This window comes from Fistularia commersonii, chromosome 9, assembly GCF_037954325.1.
Source record: "Fistularia commersonii isolate RoL2024-O1a breed Wild chromosome 9, RoL_Fcom_v1.0, whole genome shotgun sequence".
Classification (NCBI taxonomy): Eukaryota; Metazoa; Chordata; class Actinopteri; order Syngnathiformes; family Fistulariidae; genus Fistularia; species Fistularia commersonii.
Window position 1 is genome coordinate 4586178 of NC_141292.1, and position 26804 is coordinate 4612981.

At 42.5% G+C, this 26804-nt stretch overlaps 2 protein-coding genes across 2 annotated transcripts; one reads left to right on the forward strand and one right to left on the reverse strand.

Annotated features, from left to right (window-relative positions):
• The first annotated feature begins 319 nt into the window (after window positions 1–319).
• On the forward strand, window positions 320–11297 carry nop14 (NOP14 nucleolar protein homolog (yeast)). The gene is made up of 19 exons (XM_086152081.1): window positions 320–478; window positions 761–943; window positions 1787–1921; window positions 2769–2910; window positions 3160–3308; window positions 3463–3600; window positions 3688–3810; window positions 3925–4056; window positions 4641–4974; window positions 5082–5212; window positions 5318–5403; window positions 5486–5621; window positions 7431–7532; window positions 7893–8046; window positions 8165–8324; window positions 10373–10520; window positions 10619–10737; window positions 10814–10969; window positions 11065–11297. The coding sequence occupies exons 2-19, from the start codon at window positions 761–763 to the stop codon at window positions 11159–11161; spliced, it is 2625 nt and encodes an 874-aa protein (XP_086008207.1). The 5' UTR covers window positions 320–478; the 3' UTR covers window positions 11162–11297.
• Window positions 11298–14458: 3161 nt separating this feature from the next.
• On the reverse strand, window positions 14459–26309 carry LOC147231020 (uncharacterized). Its single transcript, XM_086152083.1, has 6 exons — window positions 26015–26309; window positions 25576–25719; window positions 24983–25012; window positions 23184–23326; window positions 17220–17291; window positions 14459–15215 (listed from the first exon to the last, which is right to left on the reverse strand). The coding sequence occupies exons 2-6, from the start codon at window positions 25694–25696 to the stop codon at window positions 15198–15200; spliced, it is 384 nt and encodes a 127-aa protein (XP_086008209.1). The 5' UTR covers window positions 25697–25719; window positions 26015–26309; the 3' UTR covers window positions 14459–15197.
• Window positions 26310–26804: the final 495 nt, after the last annotated feature.

Consider the following 26804-nt stretch of genomic DNA (forward strand, 5'->3'; position numbering starts at 1 on the left):
TGTTTTGAAATGGTTAATGAATAAGTGTAGCGTAAAAATGAAAAGTGACTAGTGAAAAGTGAATAGTGGAGATCAAATTTGTAGGAGTATCATTTTCAAACCTCAATTTGCTTCATTTTATTTATCCTGCTGAAAGATGTGAAACAAAGTATAAACAAATCTATAAACTAATACAGGTGCTAATAATGCTCTCTAGCAGTGAATAACTCCTTAACAATATACAATGAAGAAGTCACTGGGCGTTTGTAATTCCAACCCCCACCACTAGGAGGCGCTGTCTGAAAATTCCAGCCGGAAGTCTACTTTTTATGAGTTGTTGCTTTGCACTCTGACCCCTCGGTATACACGCCGCTAAGCCAAGCAACGTGGATTGTAACAACATAGTATGTTTTATTAAAATAGCCGTTGGGACAAAATAAACACTCCATGTTTTCATTATCCTGGACTTAGGACCTCTATTCCTCTGCACGGATAAACGGTAATTGTTGCTGGCGAGCAATTATAGATTGTCTATAAGGCGGTGAAGCTAGCTTGAAATTAGCCTCTTAGCATAACGAGGATTTAAACTCCGTGGGAAAAATGTATTATTTAAAACAGGGGAATAAAAATAGAAAAGCTAGTTCATTCTTCGGGCAGTTGGTATTTAAATGTTTAAACATTGAAAGTTTGTCTTTCTGACTAATAAAATAGGCAATCGAATACAGATGTGATAGGGTCTGATGAATTGTAATGATTACAAATAACTTCGTGACTCTTGCAGATGGTGAAGCCACAGAAAAAGAGGAATATTGCGGACAAAGTCCGCAAGACAAAAACCTCCACTGAGATTAAAAACAATCCCTTCGAGGTGAAAGTCAACAGGAAGAAGTTCGATGTGCTGGGCAGAAAAAGCAAGCATGACGTTGGTCTTCCTGGTGTGTCTCGATCCAAAGCGATCACTAAGGTGAGGCAGCAGTCTGTCCACGTGTTTTTTATTTTATTAAGCTATAAATGCAATCATGTTGTTAATTCCTTTTTTCCTAAATTTGATTTTACTCTGGGCTTTCTGCGAACACAAGTGCAGTTAATTGTACAGCTGTACAAAACACAACAATTAACAAACTGAAATGTTACCATCAGCTTTATTAGTCAATCATGTTAATTTTCCCAGTTTATCATAAATTTCCTGTTTATTTTTCCTAGCCAACACTTTTATTTGGGGTACAGAAAAATCTAGCTAACAATAAATATGAAATCTCTCACACATTTATACAGTCATGGTCAAAAGTTTTGAGAACTCAAAACTTTTGGCCATGACTGTATATACATATATATGTACTTCTGAATGTATGTGTGTGTTGGAAAGATTAAATTTTATTGTTTCACATGTGCAGGTGCAGGGCAATGAAATGCAGTTTAGCATCTAACAAGAAGTGCAAAAAAGCAACACGTGCAGATTGAATTAATAAATGAACAGAATGCATGTGGTGTATCGTTGCATGTGTTTGTGTATTTAAAACTTCTCTTGCATTGAGAATAGCAGCCGGGGGTCACAGCTCTTTGTCATTTGACACGATCTGCAGTGAAGACTTTCATTCACAGGATCACACTGTGGACTGAGAGGTTTGAGAGGGGACAAACTGAAATAGTTGGGAAAAAAAACGGACAAGTTTACAAGTTACATTCTCAGATCTTATGGACTAGAGTGTGAATTTGTCGTCCGTGTGTTTCTAGCCGTCATCGTTTTTTAAAATTTTCAACGTGGTTGACAAAAAAATGCTTTCCTTTTGTTTGTGTTAAAATGTAGAGGAAAGAGACCCTCCTGAAGGAATACAAACAGAAGAATAAAGTCAACAAATTCATTGACAGACGAATTGGAGAGTATGACAACAAGATGGCACCAGAAGACAAGATCCTCCAGAGGTTTGCAATGGAGAGACAGGTGAGTGATCTAGCTCTGACACATGGGTTCTTGTCCAAGTGGGGAAAAAAACAGTGAAATATAATGAATTCATTTTGGACCTTCTTATATAAATCCTTTCCAAAAAAAAACTGTACAAGGCAACATCAGGAAGGTTGCAACTGTCATTCAATCCTGTGAAAAAATCTGCACAGGTATAAATTTTACATAGTTGCCCTTTTACCTCAGCAATTTTTAATTCTGCAATTTTTTTATCATAGCGGAAAAACAACTTGGTAAAATAATACCTTCTTCTTCTTCTTCTTTCGGCTTTTCCCGTTAGGGGTCGCCACAGCGAGTCAACTTTCTCCATCTAACCCTATTCTCTGTATCTTCCTCTCTCACACCAACTACCTTCATATCCTCTCTCACTACATCCATAAATCTTCTCTTTGGTCTTCCTCGAGACCTCTTGCCTGGCAGCTCCAATTCCAGCATCCGTCTACCAATATATTCACTATCTCTTCTCTGTACATGACCGAACCATCTCAGTCTGGCTTCTCTGACCTTCTCTCCAAAACATCGAACATGTGCCGTCCCTCTGATAGACTCATTCCTGATCCTATCCATCCTGGTCACTCCCAAAGAGAACCTCAACATCTTCATCTCTGCAACCTCTAGTTCTGCCTGCTGTCTTTTGGTCATTGTAACAGTTTCTAGTCCATACATCATCGCTGGTCTCACCACTGTCTTGTACACTTTTCCTTTTATTCTGGCCGATAGTCTTCTAGGGTAAAATAATACCTAAATTTGAAATAGAAAAATCAATGCAATTGTTTAAAAATGGCCAAAAAAGTAGAAATGTCCTTAAAACTGCATCATCTTTCAGCGAGTCCACGAAAAGAAGGACGTGTACAACCTGAACGAAGAGGAGGAGCTGACTCATTATGGCCAATCGCTGGCTGAAATAGAGAACTTCAACGATATGGGGAACAGCGAGGATGAAGCTGAGGAGAAAGGCCTTCTGTCTGGTGGGTGGGATTCTGTCTGTCTCTTACCTGCACCTGCAACATAGGACAACCTTAAAATACAGAATGTTTAACTCTTAATCCTTTTTTTTTTTTTTTTTTTTAAATTTAATTTTGTCATGTTGTAACCTCTGTAGTCAATCATCCAACAACAATAATTATTTTATATCTACACTGTTCCCAGGATATCTGGTTGTGTTTAATGGAATAAGATGTAATAGTGACGCCATCCCACCCCATTTTTTTTTTCAGCTGAGCTGACGGCAACCCACTTTGGAGGAGGTGGGGGTCTCCTCAGAAAGAAGACGTCTGCTGAGCAGCAGGACGGGGAAGGAGGTCAGAGGCCCAAATCCAGACAGGAGCTGATCGAGGAGCTCATCCAGAAGTCCAAGCAAGAGAAGGTGAGCCACCGAAACACACCATGTGTTTGTTTTTTATCAAGAAATAAAAATTAACAAAAAATTGTTGGGTACTCAATATGAACAGACTGCCAACCCAGTGGAGTCTGTTTTTTTTTTTTTTTTTTTTTTTTAATTTTTTGCTCTTAATTTCTAGCGGGAGCGCCAGGTACAGAAGGAGGAAGCGCAGGAGTTGACTGAAAAGCTGGATCAGGAGTGGAAGAACATCCAGTCTCTGATAGTGCAAAAAAAACCCAAGGACCAACAAGAGAACAAAGAGGAGGAGAAGCCGAAGGTGGGGTTTGGCCCGACCCACGGGGGGGGAAACACCTCTTCAGTCAGCGAAGGGTCGGACGAACGCTTTGTTTTTTTTTTCTCGCAGCTTGAGGAATATGACATGATGGTGCGGGAGCTTGGCTTTGAGATGAAGGCTCAGCCCTCGGAGAAGCTGAAAACCCCCGAGGAGCTTGCCAGGGAGGAGAAGGAGAAGTTGCAAAAGCTGGAGGTGGGTTCTCAAACTAGACGACTCTCCCCGTCGGCTGTCGTCGACCCACACTTCCTTTATCTCAACCCGCGTCTGCTTGATTTGTGTATTTCTCGCATCCGGCTGATCCTCCAGTCTGACCGTCTGAGGAGGATGATGGGAGACGAGGCGACGGCAGCACACCCCGCTCAGAGTCACCTCTCCGCCGATGACCTCAACGACGGGTTCATCCTGAGCAAGGACGACAAGAAAACCCTGGCCTATCAGGTACGAACGGGATGATGTGATGAAGAAACAACACATTCGACCTTTAAAATGTTTCCTAACTGTTTTCTTGCAACTACACACACATTTGTTGTTGATTTGAAGATAATATTGATCATCAAGTAGCCCGTTCACCGTTAGGTAGTTTGTGTGTCTGTCTGTCTGTCTGTCTGTGTATGTGTAGATGTTTGTGTGTGTGTAGATATATATGTATATGTGTGTGTGTGTGTGTGTGTGTGTGTGTGTGTGTGTGTGTGTGTGTGTATATATATATATATACACACATATATATGTGTGTGTGTGTATATATATATATATACACACACATGTATATATGTATGTATGTATGTATTTGTACATTTATGTCTGTGTGTGTGTGTGTGTGTGTGTGTGTGTGTGTGTATATGTATGTATTTGAACTATATTTGTGTGTGTGCGTGTGTGTGTTTGTTCTGTATGCATGTGTATATATGATTGGGGCGTTCGTTGGCCGAGGTTCAACTGTACCAGAAATATTCTCAGTCTTGGAGTATTTCTTTTGCCACCAACATAGAATGTTTCTCAACTCACTCTCCCTTCATTCCAAGGATGGCGAGTGGAACTTTGAGGAAGAGTCTAAGGAAGAGAACAATGAAGAGGATGAGGAGGGTGACAGCGGTGAGGAGGAGGAAGATGAAGCGGAGGAGGAAGAAGTAGAAGAAGGGGATGAGGAGGAGGAGGAGGAGGAGGAGGAGGAGGAGGAGGGCAGCAGCGAAGCAGACGATGCTCACTCGGACTTGGATTCCGAGCAGGAAAGTGACGACGAGGCGGGAAAAGGGCACGATGAAGAAACGTGCACCGAACCGAAGAAGAGCCTGACCAAAGAGGAGATGAAGGCCAGGCAGGAGGCGGCCAAAGCAGAGCTGCCGTACACTTTCGCTGGTAACTAAAAAAAAAAAATGAAACCTCAAACCAAAAAACACTTTTTCAGGTTTTCTTATTAATACGACGGAACCGAATTGAAAATACGCTGCACCTTCATCTCACAGCTCCGGAGAGCTACGGCGACCTGAAGGATTTGCTTCATGGCCACACCCCCGAAAACCAGCGCCTCATCGTAGCCAGGACGCAGAAATGCAACCACCCCAGCCTGGCTGTCGGCAACAAGCTCAAACTGGAGGTAGGCTTTTTTTTACATTTAGCTTGAAATGTACGTTATTTTTATTTAACTTTAGCTGCCGTCGGTGGCTTCGCGCACTGACACCGTCGCCCCTGTTTGCTGTAGAAACTGTTCGGCTTCCTGTTGGAGTACGTTGGAGAGCTGGCCAACAGAAACCCACCTGCTCTCACCACCATAGATAAGCTCATACCGTGAGTTTACTCCCTCGCCCGTTTTCCCCCAGATTTAAAACCAGCGTTCCTGAAACCCTCCCCTGTTTCTTCTCGCTCACAGCGAGGTGTACGCGCTCTGCCAGATGTTCCCAGTGACTGCCTGCAAGGCCATGCAGACCATCATCGGAGACGCGTGTCACAGCATGGAGGAGACGCTCGAGGTCAAAGGGCACGCGCCTTTCCCATCGCTCGACATGGTATGGGTTATTTGTACACGTCTACATGTGAATCTGAATTGTGTTTATCCTCTTGACCTGTGAGGTGTTTATATATATATGTGTGTGTGTGTGTGTGTGTGTGTGTGTTATATGTGTGCGTGCGTGCCTGTGTGTGTGTGTTTTATATATTTATATATATATATATATATATATGTGTATATATGTGTATATGTATACATGTGTGTGTGTGCGTGCGTGTGTATATAGTAACACCTTGACTTACAACTTTAATTTGTTCCGTGACGGAGCTGTTAATTCAATATGCTGGTAAATCAAATTAAATTTCCCCATTAAGATGAATTGAAATGCTATTAATGCTATTGATATGTGTTTTTTAACGGAGAAAAATGTACTCGATAAGTAACAAAAAATATAATATAACAATCAAGAAATTAATCATAGAAAAAAAATAAAATAAGATAATTAAACTGGTTTTATTAAGTGTATTTAGCATGAAAATGTCAGCGGGGTTGGAGGAGTTTTTCATTTGTGTTCTGTCGCTCAACTTAACTTTCTTTCTACACATTTGATGCTACAATGTGTAGTTAAATGTAACTTGCACATGCATGCTACTATTTATTGCTGAAGTTAATTTAGTGATAGAGTGAGCGCCAGTCTTCTTTTTAAAATGATCAAATCGTACCAGAGCGGATTGGACTGACTTTTGATGCTTCATCCATCGACGTTCCCGTCGTCTGCCCCGCCCTACCAAATCCCCGAAAATGTCCCCCAACTTCTCACAGATGATGCTCAGTCAATGTATCTCGCCAGCAACGACTCTTCCATATCTCTATGGATGTATTGACGACATGCAGTAAATTTGTTTTTGTTTCTCCGTGATTTTTGCTTGGCTACCGAATGTTGGGCAGCGCGCCCAACTTTTTTCATTTTAAACACCACCTGACAGAACACTGCGGCCAACGTTAGTGTCAAACGCTCATCCGGCTCGCTCGGAACTCAGATCTCGACTCGTAGCGCAAAGCAAAAAGCCGCCCGAGTGACGGCTCGCATTGGAAAATTCTGTAGTCAATAAGAAGAATAAGAATAAGAACAACTTTATTTCTCCTGAAGGAAATTGTTGTGCCGGAGTTACAAGAAAAACATAACAATAATAAATAAAAGTAGAAAATTGTATAAATAGTAAAAAAAAAGGGGGGGGAGAATAAGAAATAAAAATAAACTATTAAGTGTCTAAGTAACAAGTCAAGACTATAAAGTGTCTTAAGGTCTTAATTACCAAGTGAAAGATAAGGAGTGCACAAGAGTGTGAAAAAATATTGCACATGCAGCTGTTATGAAATAAAATATTGCACAGCTATGAATATATATACAGATAAATTATTACAATACAGTCTTAATTCAAGGTTTGTGTGTTTATATATATATACTGCTCAAAAAAATAAAGGGAACACTTGAACAACACAATGTAACTCCAAGTCAATCACACTTCTGTGAAATCATAGTGTCCACTCAGGAAGCAACACAGATTCATTTTGACTTGTTTTAAAGACATTACATCAAAGTCGGATCAGCCTGGAGTTTGTTTTTACACTTTAATTTTGAGTGTGATTCCTAATCTAGACCTCCATGGGTTGATACAATTGATTTCCATTGATCATTTTTGTGTGATTTTGTTGTCAGCACATTCAACTGTGTAAAGAGCAAAGTATTTCATAAGAATATTTCATTCATTTAGATCTAGGATGTGTTTTTTTAAGTGTTCCCTTTATTTTTTTGAGCAGTGTATATATATATATATATATATCCCTGTTTCCCTGTTGTTTATAGATCGTCTACCTGAAGGTGACAGCCCTGCTGTTTCCCACTTCAGACTTCAGGCATCCAGTCACGACTCCTGCTCTGCTATACATCAGCCTGGCTCTCACAAAGGTGCGCCGCCAGCGGGGGCTGCGGCCGCTCCGACTGTTATTACTTAAACCCTACCCTATTTTTATCCGTTACTTTGTCACCGTGTTCTCAAACGAGGCCATCAATCATATCTCTTTCTCCGCACGAATCTCGCTCCACTTCGCTCATTCATCTCCAGCACCTGTTGCTGATGGTGGCGACAAGGATTTGTTTTTTTGTCGCTCGAAAAAAAATCGCTGTTAGCAGATAAAACCGATGTTCACGTTGCTTTTAAATAACTCCGTTTAAATATCTTGACCAAATGAAGTGAGTTTCATGTGTGATGAATCGAAATGGAGCTGTGACACTGTCATTATGCTGTGTGTGTTTGTGCGTTTGCAGTGTCCATCGAAGTCTTTACAGGACGTGACATCCGGCCTAGCGCTGTGCTGCCTGGCCCTGGAGTATGTCACTTTGTCCAAGCGCTTCCTACCCGAGCTCATTAACTTCCTGACCGGAACGTTGCACCTGGCCGTGCAAGACAAGTCCACTCTAGGTAGACGCACACACACACACACAATGCAAACACAATGTATTTTCCCACAGGCCTTTCCATCTCGGTCTAGGTGGCTGCAGACGCGAAACTAACTTGACATCCCGTTACACTGTCGCAGGTTACTCCGTAATCGCTCCGTTTAAGGCCTCGGGGAAACACAGCGACCTGCTGGTGTTGTCCGACACGGAGTCCCTCGGGAACTGGATCAAGAGGAGCCTGCCTCTCTCGGCCACCCAGCAGCTGAGGCTCGACAGCGACTCGGAGAGGGATCACCACAGGTAAGCCGAGCGGCGTCCCCGCCTCCGACGTTAATTCGTGGCTGTGGTAACAACTTGCTGTCTGCGAGTAAAGTCAGAGTCAGATGACAGAAAAAAAAAAAAGGAAAAAAAAAGCATTATTACCGTATTTTTTCGGACTATAAGTTGCAGTTTTTTTCATAGTTTGGCCAGGGGTGCGACTTATACTCTGGAGCGACTTATGTGTGAAATTATTGAGCTCTCTTGCTCTAATGTGTGTGTGTAATAAATTTCCCCCAAACAATGCGACTTATACTCCAGTATATGTTTTTTTTCGTTCTTTATAATGCATTTTTGTGTTTGGGGAAACACAGTGCCTTTTGTTTCGAGAAAACCTCCCTCATGTCTGCCGTAACTTTAGAAACACAAAGGGAAACTACGGACACGACTGGTAAACTTGATCTACTTCGCTTCATTCTGTTCTCGCAGCTCGTACTGGGCGGCGCTTTCTTCTCGCGCACTGACCAAGAGCTCTTGTGCGATTGGTCAGAAATGTTGACGTGGGCGGGGTCAATGCAGAGAGGGAGGAGCGTTGGCGTTCCCGCTTTCCTGCCGGTGACAAAGGTTGTACTGCAGCGAACGGAAAGACCGGGAAATGGGAAAACCTTTGGACAGAAACTCTGGTTTTGCACCCGAGTTTCCCGTGAAGCACAAAAGATCACGGAGGGAAAGAACTTTGCTCCTGTTCTCTCCGCCGTGAGAAAAATGAACAAATTTCCCACTTCATCGAGGAATTTAGTATGGACATTTATCGTGTTTTTCCATAAAAGTAGTTAATATCACATCAACATGCCAGAGCCTCAACCAGCAGTTTTATTGTTTATTGTTGTCTTATTACTTTCTAAATGCTTGTTGTGAACGACACCAGGGGGTCATTGTTTCCTAGAGTTTGGCACACACACACACACACACGCGCAAAAACACCTTTTATGTCCTTGATAATAACCAACTTCCACATCTTTCATTGGCCAGGTTTTAAAGCCAGTCTGTTTCTAACCCAGCAGAGGCAGCTTAGTGTATTTATCATTTTGTGTTCATTTACTTTTGCTAAAATTATTTGTGAAACCTGTGATACACAAGTGCGCCCGTGCATGCAAAACTCCCAATCCGCACACCGGTCTCCCAAACAGCCGAGCCGGAAATTCGGTGCCGCGGCCGAATTCACCTGCCCGGGCTGCGCCGCCCAAAAGCTGGCTTTATCCGTCGGCGTGACTCGTATGAGTCGCCAGCGCGGCTTCACACGGCAGCTGGTGTGTGGGCTCCAGGCAGCGCTTCCAAGCACGCGTCAGCAGGACATGAGTGTGCGCAGCTTGCGGGAATATACGTTTTTAATTTCACAATTTGAAATCCACTTAGTGGCTGTATTTGTCTGTATAACGGAGAGGCTGGAAGAATACACCCCAATGATTTGTCCATTCACATCCGGTGCACGGCCGCGATTATTTAATCTGTTTATTTTAGTATTTGCTACTTGTCCATCCCCTGCAGCTGCGGACCGGCAGTTGTGCGTAAAGATTCTCGTAACCATGGTGTTTGCAGTTGCTGCACCTGTAATGCAGCAGGCCTTCAGGGCAGGATGGAGTGGGATGACAGCACAGGACTATGAAAAGCAGAATACACACTGATAAAAATGTTTATTTTTAATTTGAACATGTACATCCATGTATCTGTCATGATGTACTTTATATCTATAACAGGTCAGATGTATCAGGTGTTGTCAATACTGCTCAGAAAATAAGACTACAAATAAAAACTACATATCCCACCAGTACCGCCATCTTGCGCTTTGTTCTGCAGAGCCTGTTAGTAGATATCAGAATATGATGAGCCCCCTTTCGGTCCACAATGGTGTTAATTGAACTGAATAGTTAACTTGCTGGTAACACAATTTTAATTGTTGAACAGCAGGAGACGATTTCCTCTTGTTCCTTCAAGGTTGCAAACCTCAGATCCTAAAAAAGCAAGGTGACTCTCTGAAGCAAACGTGACCATTGGAGCGTGTGTGTGTGTGTGTCGTTGCGTCTCCGCAGGCTGACGTGCCTCTCCACGTGCCTGGACCTGGTCAAGCGATGCTGCCTTCTCTACAACGATCTCACGTCCTTCCCGCAGATCTTCCAGCCCATCCGAACACTGCTTTCCAAACACCTGGCGGCGCAGACCTTACCTGAGCCTCTGCAGGTCGGCCCTTAAGAGGCTCCCGACGCGGCGAGACCCTCTCTCGGCGTGCATTCTCACGTCACATTTGGTTATTGTGTGTTTTTCTCCCGAACCCGCAGGAGCTCCACGGTGATATTCTGGCAGCCATCGACGGCGCTCCCACGACCCGCAGCCGGCTGGTATTCGAGAAGAAGAAGCCCATTCCCCTGAAGCTCTTCACGCCCAAGATCGTCGAAGTGTAGGTTGATCTTTTCAATCGCATCCAAACGCATATTTGCGGACGGCGCGCTCATTTCGCGACATCTGTACGCCAGGTTGGATTACGGGAAGAAGCGCGGCTGCAGCAGGGAGGAGAGAGAGAAGGAGCGACTGAAGCACAAGTACAAGAGGGAGTTCAAGGGAGCCCTGAGGGAGATCAGGAAGGACTCGCGCTTCCTGGCCAGGGAGAAACTCAACGAGGTCTTGGGCAGGTGGGGAACCCAGGCAGCGTCCGCCATTCCGTTTCGCGCCAAGAGATCGTCCGAAACTTTTAACATTTCCGCCCCCCGCGCTTTTGTGTTTTTAGGGATGCGGACAGGAAGAGGAGAGTGAAGGAGCTCTACGGCAGTTTGGCCACCCAGGAGGGAGAGTGGAAAGCTCTGAAGAGGAGGAAGAGGAAGTGAGACGGCAGCGGGACTCGCAAGCAGGTTGCGATCGCTGGAAACCCGGGACTGTTTCGTATTTCTTATTGACGCCCCCCTACACATACACACACACACACATGCACAGACACGCACCAAATAAAATTTTTAAATATGATTTTTCTATTTCTACATCTATTTTTTGTCTTTCTTTCAGTGAAGCCCTGTGAAATAGAATTACTCCCACAATGTAAGAAAAAAAAAACATATAAGTCTGGTTACCATGGTAAAGGGTCAGAATATATTATACAGGAACCGACCGTGGAAATCTGCTTTACTAAGATGTTACCGGTTTGATTGATTTATTTATTGCCAACTATATTTTTCTACTCTTTTTAGTACTTTTTTTTTTTTATTTGTTCAAGAATGCCTCAGCGTGGAGTGTGAAGGCACGGACCAATCACCTAAAGCCATCGCAATGGTGTTGGTGGATGATTTCTTTTTTTAAATTTTTTAATTTTTTTCTTATTTGAGTGGCTGTCGCAAATACCGTACAGGTGAAATTCGTCTCCCACGTTCAGCCTCGGAAAAATAATCCTCTCAGGGCGTCAGTAAGACTTGGAAGATATATTTTACTTGACAGCTTTTTTTTTTTCTTTTTACTTTCTGTACATCAGCAGCTCTGATTGACTCTAGGATCCTTTGCAGTGTTTTATAATATATTACTTGAAATTAAGAATTCAACCCCCGATGAGCATTTAAGTCTCTCAGGAGTAAAAGCTTGACTAGACAAGAGCTAGAAGAACTGGAAATTCAGGTTAATTTGGAAACCGATTCCGAAATACTCGCCTGCTCCTGCGCAGAGACGCTGCCTGTTTCAGGTTGATTCTTTTAAAATAGTTATAGTTTTGGTTTCTACGCGTCACGCGGAAGCAAAGTGGGAGGGAGGTCAGACGAGTGAGAGGCGTTTTCGTGCATCTTCTCATTCAGCGGTTTCAGCGGCGTGGAAAACTCGTTCCTCTTGAGCAGCAGGTCCTGCTTGTTTTTATTCCGTTTCAAAATCGATTCGGTCAGGTCGATAACGCTCTAAACTCAAAGTCGCTGGTCGCTTTAAAAACCACACTGATAAGGCTGCTGTGTTCGATCCAATCCCCCGATCGTGCTTTTGTGCAGCCAGGTCAAATTTCTGCAATTTGTTTTGTTGCACGGAGAATCTGGATCGCGTCTGTCGGTCTGGGAGGTCAAAGCTTTTAGCTTGGGGGGGGAAAAAACTACAAATAATTTGCATTTCTTCCAGAGTTTAATAAAGTATTTGTGAATTTATAATCTTTTTAAACTTTCTCTGAGATGCTAAAGTGATCATTGGAATCACCAGCGAAGCTAAAACTACCAGGAATTATTATTTTTACTTGTGAATATTGAGTGTGTTTGCACTTTTTTTTTTTTTTTTTTTTTACAAAACGGTTTCTTTTTACGTGATGATTATAATACAGGACTGTCTCAGAAAATTTGAATATTGTGATAAAGTTCTTTATCTTCTGTAATGCAATTACAAAAACAAACATGTTTATACATTCTGGATTCATTACAAATCAACTGAAATATTGCAAACCTTTTATTATTTGAATATTGCTTTTGATAGCTCACATCTTAAAAAAACTCAAAAATCCTTTCTCAAAAATATTAGAATATCATGAAAAAGTAATTTTTGTTTTTTTAATTGCCCTACAGAAGATAAAGAATTTTATCACAATATTCTAATTTTCTGAGACAGTCCTGTAAATATATACTGCTCAAAAAAATAAAGGGAACACTTGAACAACACAATGTAATTCCAAGTCAGTCACACTTCTGTGAAATCATAGTGTCCACTCAGGAAGCAACACAGATTCATTTTGACTTGTTTTAAGGACATTACATCAAAGTTGGATCAGCCTGGAGTTTGTTTTTACACTTTAATTTTGAGTGTGATTCCTAATCCAGACCTCCATGGGTTGATACAATTGATTTCCATTGATCATTTTTGTGTGCTTTTGTTGTCAGCACATTCAACTGTGTAAAGAGCAAAGTATTTCATAAGAATATTTCATTCATTTAGATCTAGGATGTGTTTTTTAAGTGTTCCCTTCATTTTTTTGAGCAGTGTATATTAGTAATGAAAGGCATGAAGTAAATGGAAATGGCACCAACCTCACCTTCTAAAAGAAAAAGGTTGCAGGAGCTGTGGAGGGAGGGAACGGGAGTGGACATTAATAGTGTAGCATCAGCTTTCTCAGGAAAGCGTCGGCATCCGAGGACGAGCTCTGCAGCTGAACGTCCTCCTCCCGGCTTTGTTTTTCGCCTTGAACAATCTGCTCCAATCCGTCGTGGGCTGCAGGGAGCGGCACACTAGCGGCGTTTGGATGGTTCTCGTAAAGGAAGAGGGATTACTGTTCTCTCGCAAATGCACGCTGAGAAGCATTTTCCTTAGATGAAAATGCACCCAAAAAAAAATCCTTGTTTTTTTTTTTCACAAAAAAAAAAAAAACAAGGATTTTTTTGAATTGGTCCGTGTTCTCTGTTGTCGCCCTGGTGACCGGCGTTGCCTTTTGTCCATGTTAAGGCTTTCTATTTGCAAGGCCTTGTAATCTAAGATTATGTATCATCAACCTTGTGTTTCAATACATTTTAATCCCAGTATGTTGTAATACATAATATATATACATGTTGCAATACATATACACATAATTGCAGAAGATGATTAATTATGCATATAGACACTGTGTTTTTTTTTAATGAAAAAGTATTAATGTTAGCATAGTCGGCAGTGGTTAGATAAGTTCAAGTATCTGCCTTGGTAAAGATTTACACAAAAACAACAAATAAGATTTTAATCCCCTTTCAACAGGTGTTTTCTGGTGTGTTCCGATACCCTTCATCCACATCGGAACAGATATATCTGATAAGAAAACAAATAAAAAATCTGACCTTTTGAACTTCTTCATTTATTAGTCATAAATAGATTTCAGGTCATGTTCTGTTATTTCATAAATGAGTTGAGAATTTTTTTGTGAATCTAGCCTTGTAATTTTTGTGTGTTTCACTGAATGAAAAACTACATGGAGATTTCAGTCACAGGATGATCTTTTGTCATCACGAATGTAGAAACAGAGGTTATGTATTCCAATGCGTAATATAATTTACTCACTATATTACATATTTGATATATTTCAGGATAAAAAAAGTGTAGGTAACTTCTCACTCCCTCGCTCAGCAGCTTTGTTTAGTATCTGTAAATTCCTAATATTGATTGTGTACCTGAAGGTCACACTGCCCCACGTGTCAATAAAAATCACAACATTTTCTTTTCATTTCCACATATTTTATTCAACACTTAAAACCAAATAACCGTGTGTTACAGCAGTTACACTCATTTGTTTTACATGCTTTGTTCGCTCTCAAAAGTCCAGTCATTGTGATATATATATATTTATACTTGTTACGGCGGCGATAACTTAAAACGTACAATATGAAACACAGATAGCTCAGTACTTTGCCGTCCACCGCGAGAAAACAGTTGACAGAACGTGGACAAAAATAGAGAATATTGTCGGGTTTTCATATTTTTTTTTTTTCCTGTCCGGTTTGCTGTAAGTTTTATAGAGACACTTAGGTGCTTCAAGTGGTGAACGCTGGGTTGGTTTCCATGTTGGGGTTTTCGACGGAACCGCGAGTTTAACGGAACACACACGGTGACGAGGTGCCATTCTCAGTGGGAGGGAGGCACTGCAAATGACAGCTGGCCGCAGACAACACACACCTGAGGTCCCTTTTACTGATATGCAAAAGACACTCCCAACACACACACACCCACACACACACACACACACACACACACACAGACGAAATGCTCATGCTCACAATCCACATTTGTCTTACAGGTACTGCTGTGTAGACGTACGGAACCACACAAACACACACACGCACACACACACGCGGACGCAGGGCACGGACTTCGCACAGGACCAGAACGAGGCACGATTGGACTTGGCAGAGCGACATGGAATGTTTCAGTCATCGACCCCGGATGGGGGACGAGTTAGTCGTCGGTGTCGTCCTGCGGGAGGAGACAGACGGGTGGAGTTTAGCTGTCAGGGTGAGTTTGATTGTGATGACGTTTCAAAGTTCAACCGATTATGGGTGATTTTTTTTTTTGATATAAGATGTTGCAGGGGGGCATCTTAAGAACCATGTGATCAAATTTAATTTCTTGATTTGAAGTTAGGAAAAACCCTAACCCTTGTTTGGTTGGAAAGGTCACGCTGTCACCTAATAACAGTGAAGGAAAAGTTGATTCTATAGAAAAATAATCCGCTTTTCGTAGCCTGGAGCTGAAAGGGAACCTCACAACATGGCGCCTAAGAGCTAAACAAATGATGTACATTCACACGGAATTCCCATGTTTTATGTTTCCAGTTTATTTACAAAATCTCACTCATCTTTTGTTTTTGTGAGAATTTTTTTTCTTTTTTTTTTTTAATTTTTCTTTTATTTACAAAATCTCACTCATCTTTTGTTTTTGTGAGAAAATGTTTTTTCTTTTTTTTTTTACTTGCTCAAATGTCCTAAATGCCATTTGGAGTTTTGGCCTAGTTCTTTCAATGCCATGAAAACAAAAAAAAAAAAAAAAAAAAAAAAAAGAAAAATCAGAAAAATCAAATAAACCCTGAATTCACTATTTCATGCATTATCTATAGTTCCGGTTATGTGATTATTTTAGATTTTCTGATTCTAAGTCAGCAAAAACCTTCTCTTGCTGTTGTTTGGTCAGCAATGCCACACTGTCAACCAACAATAATGAAGGAAAAGTTGATTCTTTAGAAAAACAGCCTGCAAGTCGTAACTTGGAATGGACAGGGAGCCTCGCAATGTTGTTGCCAAGTTGGAAAAAAAAAGGACATAAATTCACATCCTGTATATTCCTCAATTTGTTTTACGTTTCCAACTTATCTTTTTATTTTATGAGAACAATTTTTGATTTTTTTTTTTATTTTGATTTTCTCTTCAAAATCACTCTCAGGTTCACAATTTAATTAAAAACAAACAAAAAAAAAGAAAATGAGAAAAAAAAAAAAAAAACAACAATTTCTCTAATTAATATATGATCTATATCACTGTTCCAGCTTTGTGATCATCTTAGATTTTCTGATTTTATGTCAGGAAAAACCTCTTCTCGCTGTTGTTTGGCCAGGACAGTCATGCTGTCGTCCGATAGCAATGCAGGAAAAGAAAGTTCATTAACCTGAAGTCCATTGGAATTGACAGGGAACCTCACAACATGGCGTCCAAGTTAAAATAAAAATAAATGACGTAAATTTACATCCTGCATATTCACTTTTATTTCTATTTATCTTACCAACTAATTTATAAAACCTCACTATCTTTTTGGGGGGGGGAGAAAAACAAAAAAAAAAAAAAATTGAAATATCGAATACTATTTTGGCAGATCATACAGCGCACTGCATTATAAGGAGCAATATTAATGAAAGGGCCTATTTTTATACATAAGGTGCATGATAAAACGTACGGTAAATAAAATTTACTCAGCTCATTCAGAATATTGTTCAGTTTTGTAACAAAAACAATTCTCTACTGCGTGACTTGAGTACGAATTCCACTTTGTAATAATGTCTCTTAACAGGTGGTGTTTTTGGATGTCCCTATACATACAAATTTACAGTAAAGTTATGTTTGAGCGCGGAACATACCGGTATTACAAAAAGTGGCGAAGGTAAGCGTACTACATACTGTTCTCTGTACGAATTGTCTCTTACCAAAGTCGCGCTAAAACATTTTAACAGATTTTTGAGCGCAGTGTATCATATAAAATTGGTTCTAGGTCACCAGGCACAAGAATTCATACATAAGGTGCACTGTATTATAAGGCGCATGGCTGGTTTTTGAGAAAATTTAAGGATTTCTATTGTGCCTTATAGTGCGAAAATTTTGGTAAACCTGAAATCACTCATTCATTCATGATGGGCTGGATTTCGAGACGTCCAACCATTCGCCCTCTCATTCCTAAGTGACCTACGACGCTTCACGTGTCCGGGAGTCTCACCTCTGTTGCGTCGGCGGTGTCGGTGTCGATCGGTGATTCCGCCAAATTCTGGACGGCCGCGGCGTCGTCACCCTGGGAAACAAAATTGGATTTAACCTCCGAACATAAGGGGGATGTTTTTCTCACGAATCCATCGTTAAAATAGAAAGTAAATGAGCGCAAAGATGATTCAGCTCATTGAGCCACTTCCTTTCTCTCATCCCACGAATTTGCAGACATATTACAAACACACACACACACACACACACATACTTGCATACTTTGAAAGAGCCATTGTGAGTAATGATAATTGCAGGTCACTGTGAACAAGCTGGGAAAAAGAAGAGGTATGAAGCGCTGCGCCATTGAAATGACCTTCCTTAATTAGCAGAGGTTCATGTTGCACAGGGTGTGTGTGTGTGTGTGTGTGTGTGTGTGTGTGTGTGTGTGTGTGTGTGTGTGTGTGAGAAGGATGCGCTTGCTGACTGACATAACCTGACATCAGTTATTGCACCTTCGCCTCCTGCTGTTGCATTTAATGCCACCCATCAAGCCTCCATCTGTTTGCAAGACCGAGCCAGACACACACACACACACACACACACACACACACACACACACACACACACACACACACACACACACACACACACACACACACACACACACACACACACACACACACACCGTGCCTGGTCTATTTACTGTTAAAGTTCAGAAACAAGTTAACTTTCTTGGAGGCAAACACTAAAGTGTCAATGTGGTTTTCAAGCTAAAAGAGCTTCTGCCTGCAGGAGTGACGGCGGATCTTGAAGAACAAAACAACTTTAAAAACGATGACATCACATCACAGGAGCCGGTCAGTAAATATATACATTCCTGATCACCTTTCATTTTCTCCACATGAGCAGGAACGCAGGTTTGCTATTTGTAAGTGTAGCATAATAGATGTTGACTCTTCATGATATGTGTGTGTGTGTGTGTGTGTGTGTGTGTGCGTGCTTGTGTCCGTGTGTGTGTGTGTGTGCGCGCGCCTTGTGCGCACGAGTACCATCCATCCATCCATCCATCCATCCATCATCTCACCGTTCACCAATCCCAAATTCCATCCATGTACTCACCCATCCATCCTCACATTCAAAATTCCATCCATCCATCCATCCATCTCACCATTCACCAATCTCAAATTCCATCCATCCAACCATCCATCCATCTATCACACATCCATCAATCCATCCCAAAAATTCATCCATTCTTCCACTCATTCTCCCACCCATCCCAAACCCATCCATCCATCCATCCATCCATCCCCATATTCAAAATTCCATCCATCCATGCTTCCATTCTTCCATCCACCCACCCATCCCAAATTATAGCCATCCATCCATCCATCCATCCATCCATCCATCCATCCATAATTCCATCCATCAATCCATCTCAAATTCCATCCAACCCCACATTCAAAATTCCATCCATCCATCCCCACAATCAAAATTCCATGCATCCATCTGTCCATCCGTTCGTCCTCCCATCCATCCGTCTATCCCAAATCCCATCCATCCATCCATCCATCCATCCATCCATCCATCCATCCATCCATCCATCCATCCATCCATCCATCCATCCTAAATTCCATCTATTATCCCTGCCCATATGTCCTTGCCTCCTGCTCTCCAGTTGAGTGTGTCTGCCGTCCTCATTATAAGGCAACTCACATTCCAGGTGGAGCACAATTACTGTTTTGTCCCCGGGGGCTGGTGGTTGGGTGGGTTGTGTGGTTGAGAGGTATCATATCAAGATTACCTCCCCGAATACCTCCACAACAGACCAAAGGAAGTGGGATTCCCATATCAAAATCGAACGTTAATTTTTAGGGGAGCCGGAAAAAAGCAGCCGCAAAGAGAAAAAAACAGGGGCCAGACGGCTGTCGGCGTCAGCGAGGAAATGATTTATTTGCTATCTTATCGTCTAATAGTTTAATCACAGCCAATTAAAGAAAATTCAGCGAAGTGTGTGCGTGTTGATGCGAGCGGCATTTAAACTGTTGTTATGGATTCTCTAGTGTTCGGGTGCTAATTGAGGCACGGGAGATCGAGCACCGCAACAAATCGCACTACAAAGTGTTTCTGCTGCCCTGGGAAATATTTGATTGGCTTCTCATTTCCTGCTTCTCGCAGCACCGTTGCCAGCAGGAGGGGGTGATTACGGACAGTTAACCAACCCCTCCCGTTGGAATAGTATGTTATTTTACAGCCTTATTAATATGGATATCAATCCGCCGAGGCCGCGGCCGGCGGACACGTTCTGATTGGGCAATAAAAACTATCATCGGTTGGTTTCAGCGTAAAGCAGCTTGTTATCGCCGTCTGTTCGTGAAGCTGCGTTTGTCTCCCGGCGAGTCGGCATGTTAATCAGAGATGATTTATGCTAAAAGTGAAAATATGGCGCGCGTGCACATTTTATGGCATTCAGTTGCATCATTCATTCATTCATTCCCCAGACCGCCCTTCTCGCAGAGGGCAGCCAATCACAGTGGTTGTTGGCTGAGAGGCGGGGCTACCTGGACCGTGACGAACCAATCACAGAGCCAGATATAGAGACGTGTCTGAGGAGGTTCTCATTCAGTGCTTCCGATGTCAGGTCACTGCTATTGCAGTAACCATCGTGCACGGAATAGCATATTCATCTTTTTTTTTGGTTTGTTTTTCTATGTTTTTTAGCTTTTTTTTTAGATTTTCTAGATAAAAAAAAAAAAACCAACATATTCTTATTTACACCTCTCTCATCCCCTCCTCAGTAAACATTCTTCTCCATCAGACTAACAATAATCTATTAATCCCAATTTCCCAAATAAAGTTTTTTTCTGATTCAGCCATCCAGATCATGGTGAATTCTTGTCACGGCAACTGGAACAAATTCGAGGAGGAAACCAAAGGAACAGACACTGGCCGAACCTGGAGACTCCACATGTAAAGACCCCCTTTTCGCAATCAAACCGGCAACCTTTTTGCTGCGAGGTGGAATCGGTAACCGCTGCACCGTCCATGTCGATGCACAGACGAGATGCCCCATTTTTTTTCCCGCTTTAGCTGCTCTGAATCGGGCTTCAGAAGGTGGGAGTGTCCAATTTTGGTTGAACTACAAGAAATGAATCTATATTTGAGCGTATCTTTCTTCCGTTTGTACGTGTGATGTCGTGAATTGGAATCCTAATTCTATCACCGACTGAACCGCGCATGTCGATTAATCTTAATCTGAATTCATTTAGCATGCGAAGCTAATTCCGTCCGCCTGTCTTTGCTCAAGGTGGGGTCGCCCCGCCAGCTGTCCGAGTGGGACGGCACAGATGCTTCTCTCCCCGGGGGCCTCCCAGGAGATCCTAAGGTGTTCATACGTCCCAAGAAATATATAATCCCTCATACGTGAGGTGGGTGGACTACAGGCAAACGTGCCCAGCATGCCGTCAACCTTGGGTTGTCCGGGAGGAATCCTAATCAGCCACCTGAATCCCCTCAACCCGTCTAGGGTGCGCACATTTATGTATAACTGGGTAAAAATTTATTTCACACAGCTGTCTGGGTTGTCATGTTGGAACTATTTGAGGAGTATATTTGGTGACTAACATATTAGTGAAATAATTCTCAGCATACGATACACGGCTTCTCTGATTATGAATATGAAATATATGTAAAAATGACCTTAGAGAGATCTCTCTCATATTAAAACTTATATTTATTGGATTTATATCTATGTAGAGATGGCCTAACTAGTACACAAATGCATTCAGAATGGTTTTAAAATATTTTAATTTAAAAAGAAAGTACCCCCACTATCCTTGTATTTTGATCAGTTGGCTATTTATTTTATAACCACTCACTAGTATTTGATTTTTGCATGCATTAGTTGTTATTAACATACATTTTAGGGCTAAAATAATCAATTAAGATTAATTGCAATGAACACAATATGGTATCAAGGGTTCAGAATTTTTCCTTCTTCATTTTTCTATTTTTGAATTTTGAAAATGAAATTTTTCCTTTTTTTTTTTTAAATTAAAAAAAAAACATCTAAAAACAAACTGTTGCAGGAGTCCTCGACTAAGTTCTGCATCCCGTTGACGCGGTATCTTAAACAGGAAGTGCTTTGGTGAAAGGAAAACTACTTCCTGCCACTGGTCGTCGCATCGAGAGGCCGACATCCATATGAATGGAGTTGGCTCTTCCACCTGATAGTGTTGGAACACCGGTCCAGTGAGAGGAATTATGGGATTTTGAGTCATTATGCTATACATATACATTGATTGCGTTAAAATCAAATTCGTAATGCAAATTGATTAATCTAGATTAAATCATTGATTTTAACCGCCCTAGACTCACATTATAAGTTATATTATCTATTAATTTATGGAAACGCTCACGTCGATGACCCAGATTTATACGTGAAGTTGATGTGTTCGGAGGTAATTATAGTCTTGGGCAGCAGGGAAACGCAGCAGGATAAAAGAATCCACCGAGACAAACCCGAATCATTTTTTTTTTCATTGTTTGACTTCTGTTGCAGCAGTAATTTATTTGCTGGGATGAAACGCCTCCTCATTCTCCTCCTCCCACTACTACTGTATGTGGACAAACGAAGGCCAGACTGACTGATGAACGGAGCGGTAGAGCCGATGTTATGAAGCCGCTTTCATTTCAGACGAGCGGCGGATATAAGGACCGATGACAAATGACTCAAGGTCAGGAGGCCATTTTGACACATCGACGCGTCGACACTTGCGGCTACTGGCGACGAAATGGAGGAATGCGCTCCTCTGCTGTGACACCATCTGTGTCGAAGTACGGGAGCCTTCGTCAAAACGTCAGGAGGGATCATTGGATATTTGATATCACCTGCGTTTCCTGTCGGGTATTATAATCTACCGAGCGATCGGGGCATATTTTTAAAAAATTTTTTTTTTGTTGTCATTGTTGGATCAATTTGCGGAAAGCACTGAGGCTTCAGGCCCTCCGAGACGCAGCAGTTGACTCACGCGAAGACGCGCCGCCAATTTCTGTCACGCGCAACCGACTAATAGTCCCAATGAGCTCTTATACAAGCCCTGTTTCCGATATCTGGGATCAATGGGTTCAATCCCAAAAAAAATAAATCCATTATCACCAGAAACTCTTGTAACACACAATGCGCAGGCCAATCATAGAGGCCGGGAACTCTGATTCCAATGTTTATTTCTCATTTTAAACAAAGCGTCGCTGGATTCAACAGTTTTATAAATGTGTCTGTTAACTGCCAAGTTACGATCATTGCAACGCCGGCTTTTTCCTCCAGCCTTCCAACACCGAGCTTCGTTAATTTGCACAGTGCTCGACGGTTTTCGACTCAATTTGCACGTCTAATTTGCGGCGGCGCGATCGTCGCTGCCATTGCACAGTAGCGGTCAAACTGGTCCAACAGCCATGATCTACCGCTGAATATTCACAGGCCGCCTGCGTAGCCGCCAATTCACAACTCTCTCTAGCTTCACCATGCCAAACCTGATCCCATTTCAACCACACTGTCCTTTATTTTGCTTATTTACTGTTTTTTTTTTGTTGTTGCTAATTTACCCACGTCTGCAAAGTAAGAATGCGTCGCGCATGTGACCGGAAACACCTCGAATCCTTGAACCCGATGGTTTCTTTTTCAAACCCTCAGCACGAACCGCGAGCCTCGTCTGGCTCGAGCTGCAGGAAAAAAAAAAAAAAAAGGGGTCGGGATTCGGTATCGTCGCGTTGCTCGGACGAAACTCCGTTCTCGCGACGGCTTTGTGTATCTGTTTTCGTCCCCCTGCTGACATTTTATATTCAATAACACTGATGGGCAACATAAGGGTAGATTTCTTACACGTTCAACCTGTTGTGTGTTTCCTTCTAGAAAGCGCCGTCTACCTTCGTTACTTTGCTCGCCGAGCTCAAGAAGGTGCCGCTTTTTCCGAAAGGCATCACTTACTTGTTTGGCCGGATCCTTTTTGACCAATCCTGTGGCGGCAACGATGGTTCCCGCGCTCTCCACGGTTTTCTGGGCCACGGCTGTAACCCCGGTAACCACAGCTCCGCCCACCTGGGACACTCCCGACACAGTTTTACCTGCGACTGCGGGACGAATGAAAGAAAGAAGGCAGATCTGAGGAGGTGAAATCACCGTGGAGCTTCGGGCTCCTCCGAGTAGAAGAAACGCTGTGTCAACAAGATGCAGATTGGTAGGAAATGTTGTTTTTTTTTTCAGCGTATCTGTTGTCAGTGTTGGATACAGAGAAGAGCCTTGAGCAAAATAAACACCCAAAAAAATAGGATTTGAAACATACGCCTAGTCCGCTTGCTCTAAACATCCCTTTCAAGAACACCTTTGTTTTTTCTGTTCTGTATATTTCCTGTGCATCGTGTATTTGCAAGTGTATTTGCAGTCCCTATGTCCTCTATTGTAAGTCGCTTTGGATAAAAGCGTCTGCCAAATGTAATGTAATGTAATATAACATACGTTAATGCACGATAAATGTCGTCGTCTTCTCCTTGGCCTGTCCCAATCATCTGGTTCCACCTAACCTTCTCCTCTCACTCCATCCATGGATCTCTGATCTTCCTCCAGTTCCAACGTCAACCTCCTCCTGCCCAGATCTTCACCATCATCTCCTCTGCGCATGTCCAAACCATCTCAGGAACATCTACCATGTATCGTCCCTCTGATGGACTCATTCCTGATCCTATCCGTCCTCGTCACTCCCAAGGAGAACCTCGGCGTCTTCATCTCTTCCACCCATTCCATCCTGCCTGTACATGTTTCCTCTCCACCCTCTCAGTTTCTCCAGACTGCTGACCCGGAAAGTTCTCCACCTTCTCCATCTCCACTCCCCGTGACCTCGCCGTTCCACGTGGGTCCCTCTAATCCGCGTACATTTTCCGTCTTGCCGTGGCTTAACCTTCGTACAAATCCCCCTGTCGAGATGTTCCTCCACCCGCTCCTTGCTCTAACTACAGATCACAGTGTCATCTGCAAACATGAAGTTATTTTCTTTTAATTCTATAGAGAAAAAAAAAAAACAACTCAAAGTTACTGGTTGGGAATTTTTCCTTTCTGTTGTTAAAGGCCATCTTTTAGTTGAGAACAACCACTTGTGGTGGTTAAACCGATGTATAAAGACAGTACGTTGGGAAATTATATATAATTTTATATAAGCACAGATAAATAGTGGAACAGCCAAGAGTTCGACAGGCTGCCCGTTTTAAAGACTTACAATCTGCAATCGTGCTTTCAATGCTTAAAGGCTTTTAATATTTAAATTTTTTTTTAAATTACAAAAAAAGAAAAATCATTGCCAGTGTATCTGATCAATCATAAATGATCAAATTATTATCAGCATTGAAACACTGAAAAAAAAAACTAGTGGTTAATTTAAATGATCTAAGTTGTAAAATGTGAATGTTGCAGCAATCACATGGTTTCGGATTTGGTCAGATCACAAATCAATTCTGAAATTCGCTCCCCGTGTTTCAGAGCGAGGACGGAGGTTAAATCTCCTTATTTTACTCAGGGGATGTTATTTATTTATTGAATTTTGATGGCATTTCTCCTCAAATATCTGGTTTTGAGCTTTTTTTTTGTGACCGTTCTTACCTGCATCGCCCTCCCAGACAAAACCTGAACATCAGCTGATTTGTCATTGCAAACTCATTGTAGCTTCCTTCCAATTCAACACAAAAACAAACAAACAAAAAAAAAAATGAAACACATTTCAATTCACATTTATTTACCTGTTGTGACTCCATCCTTTGTTTTTGTACCTGAAACAGAAAGCAGGTGGAGCTCGGTGAGTTTGACAACGCCGAAATTTCAATCGTTTTTTTTTTTTTTTTAGGGATGTATTTTGACGTTTTTCCTGAACGTTCCGATTTAAATCGGCACGATTCGGGGCGATAAAACCGCAAATGTCACCCGAGGTTTCCGGCAGAACCAGAACGGGTGGTTTCGGCCTCCGATCCGACGCCTTTCCTCATCGGACTCTTTCAAATGCTGCCTGGTCAGGTTTATGCAACTATTTGGTTACTCCGGAAACGCGGAAAAAGGGCTCGCCCGACAAGAATTAAGCACAAAGCAAAGATATAAAACTCCCAAGACCTTGGTAGGGGTGGGATTTTAAGATCAAATATTCATGTCACATATAAATGTTTTTTTTTTTATTTAAATTCCAATGAAAAATAATGATGAGGTGATTGAGAAGCAGCCTTTGTCAAGGTTAGACACAACCTACTGTGCAGGTGTTTGGGGATTTTTAACGCATTTCTAGAGGAAAAATAAGAATTCCCAACGCGCGCATACACGCACACATACACGCACACGCACACACCGACGAACATGACCCCGTCCTTCGTCATCTCGGCGGCTCCGGTCACTCCCTGCTTGGTTTTCTCCGCCGCCGCCACGACCCCATCCTTGGCTTTGGAGAAGCCCTTCATCAAGGCGTCCATGGCCGCTGCAGACGCGCACGGAGCTGCGGGTGACAGAGAAGGGAGGCTCGATGAGCGCGTCCGTCTGCGATCCCAACGTGGAACAATGCACATGCACGACCCTCCCTTTTGCCACCGCCCTACTTTCTCTGACAGCTTAGACAGAGAGGGGAAAAAAAAAACACCTGTAGGAATTGACGGATCCTTCCACCCTCCCCAAAAAACAGAGAGAGAGAGGGAGAGACGAGGCGAGGCGATCCTCCGATCGATCGATCGATCGATCGATTTTCAGATATCAGCTGGAGAAGGTGAAGAAGGGACGAGGAGGTTTTTACGCACCTGTTTGCTTCAACTTCCACAGAGGCGTGAACACAACGCGTCTTCCGGGAGATTCCCCTCTGGAGAGCCGGGGAGCAGGTTCCTCCTCCTCCTTCTCCTTCTCCTCCTCCTCCTCTTTTTCTTCTTCTTCTTCTACTTCCCACCACGATGTCCTCCGTGGAAGGAGATCCACTCCACAGGTTGGACGCACAACCTCGACGCGCCTTTTCCGTTGATGGAGAGACAGGAGACGAGGATGAAAAAGAGGAGGAGGAGGAGGAGGAGGAGGGTCAGCGAGATCCGGGTCCGCACGACGCGCACGCAAACACGTGCGCGCAGACACGCAGCGGCCACGCACGGATTACGTAGCGCCGGTGTGCGTGGGTTCGTCCTCGGCGTGTGGGCGCAGCAGCTGCACCGACGTGTCAGTCGAGGTGTAATTACGCGCGATCACAATGGAGGGTGGGTGAGTGTGCGTGTGAGTGTGCGTGCGGAGCAGATTCACGCGTGTCACGCACAGCTGTGTCTACTTCATACACACTCTGTGCTCACATGAATAATTGAACCCGAGATAAATGTCAGACTTCAATACATTCATGATTTATGTGGAAAACAAGAAGTAGAAATAAATGATGTTAATTGGTTTATTCATTTTAATTCTTTTTCTGAATTTTTTTATTTTGTTTTTTTATTTACACATTTTCACTCACAAAATTACACATTTCTTGCCTCCCCCCCCCCTCCTCCAACAAGACATGTACACATTATCTCCTCTGGTTTCCACAGGAAATCCCAGCTGGTTGAATAATAA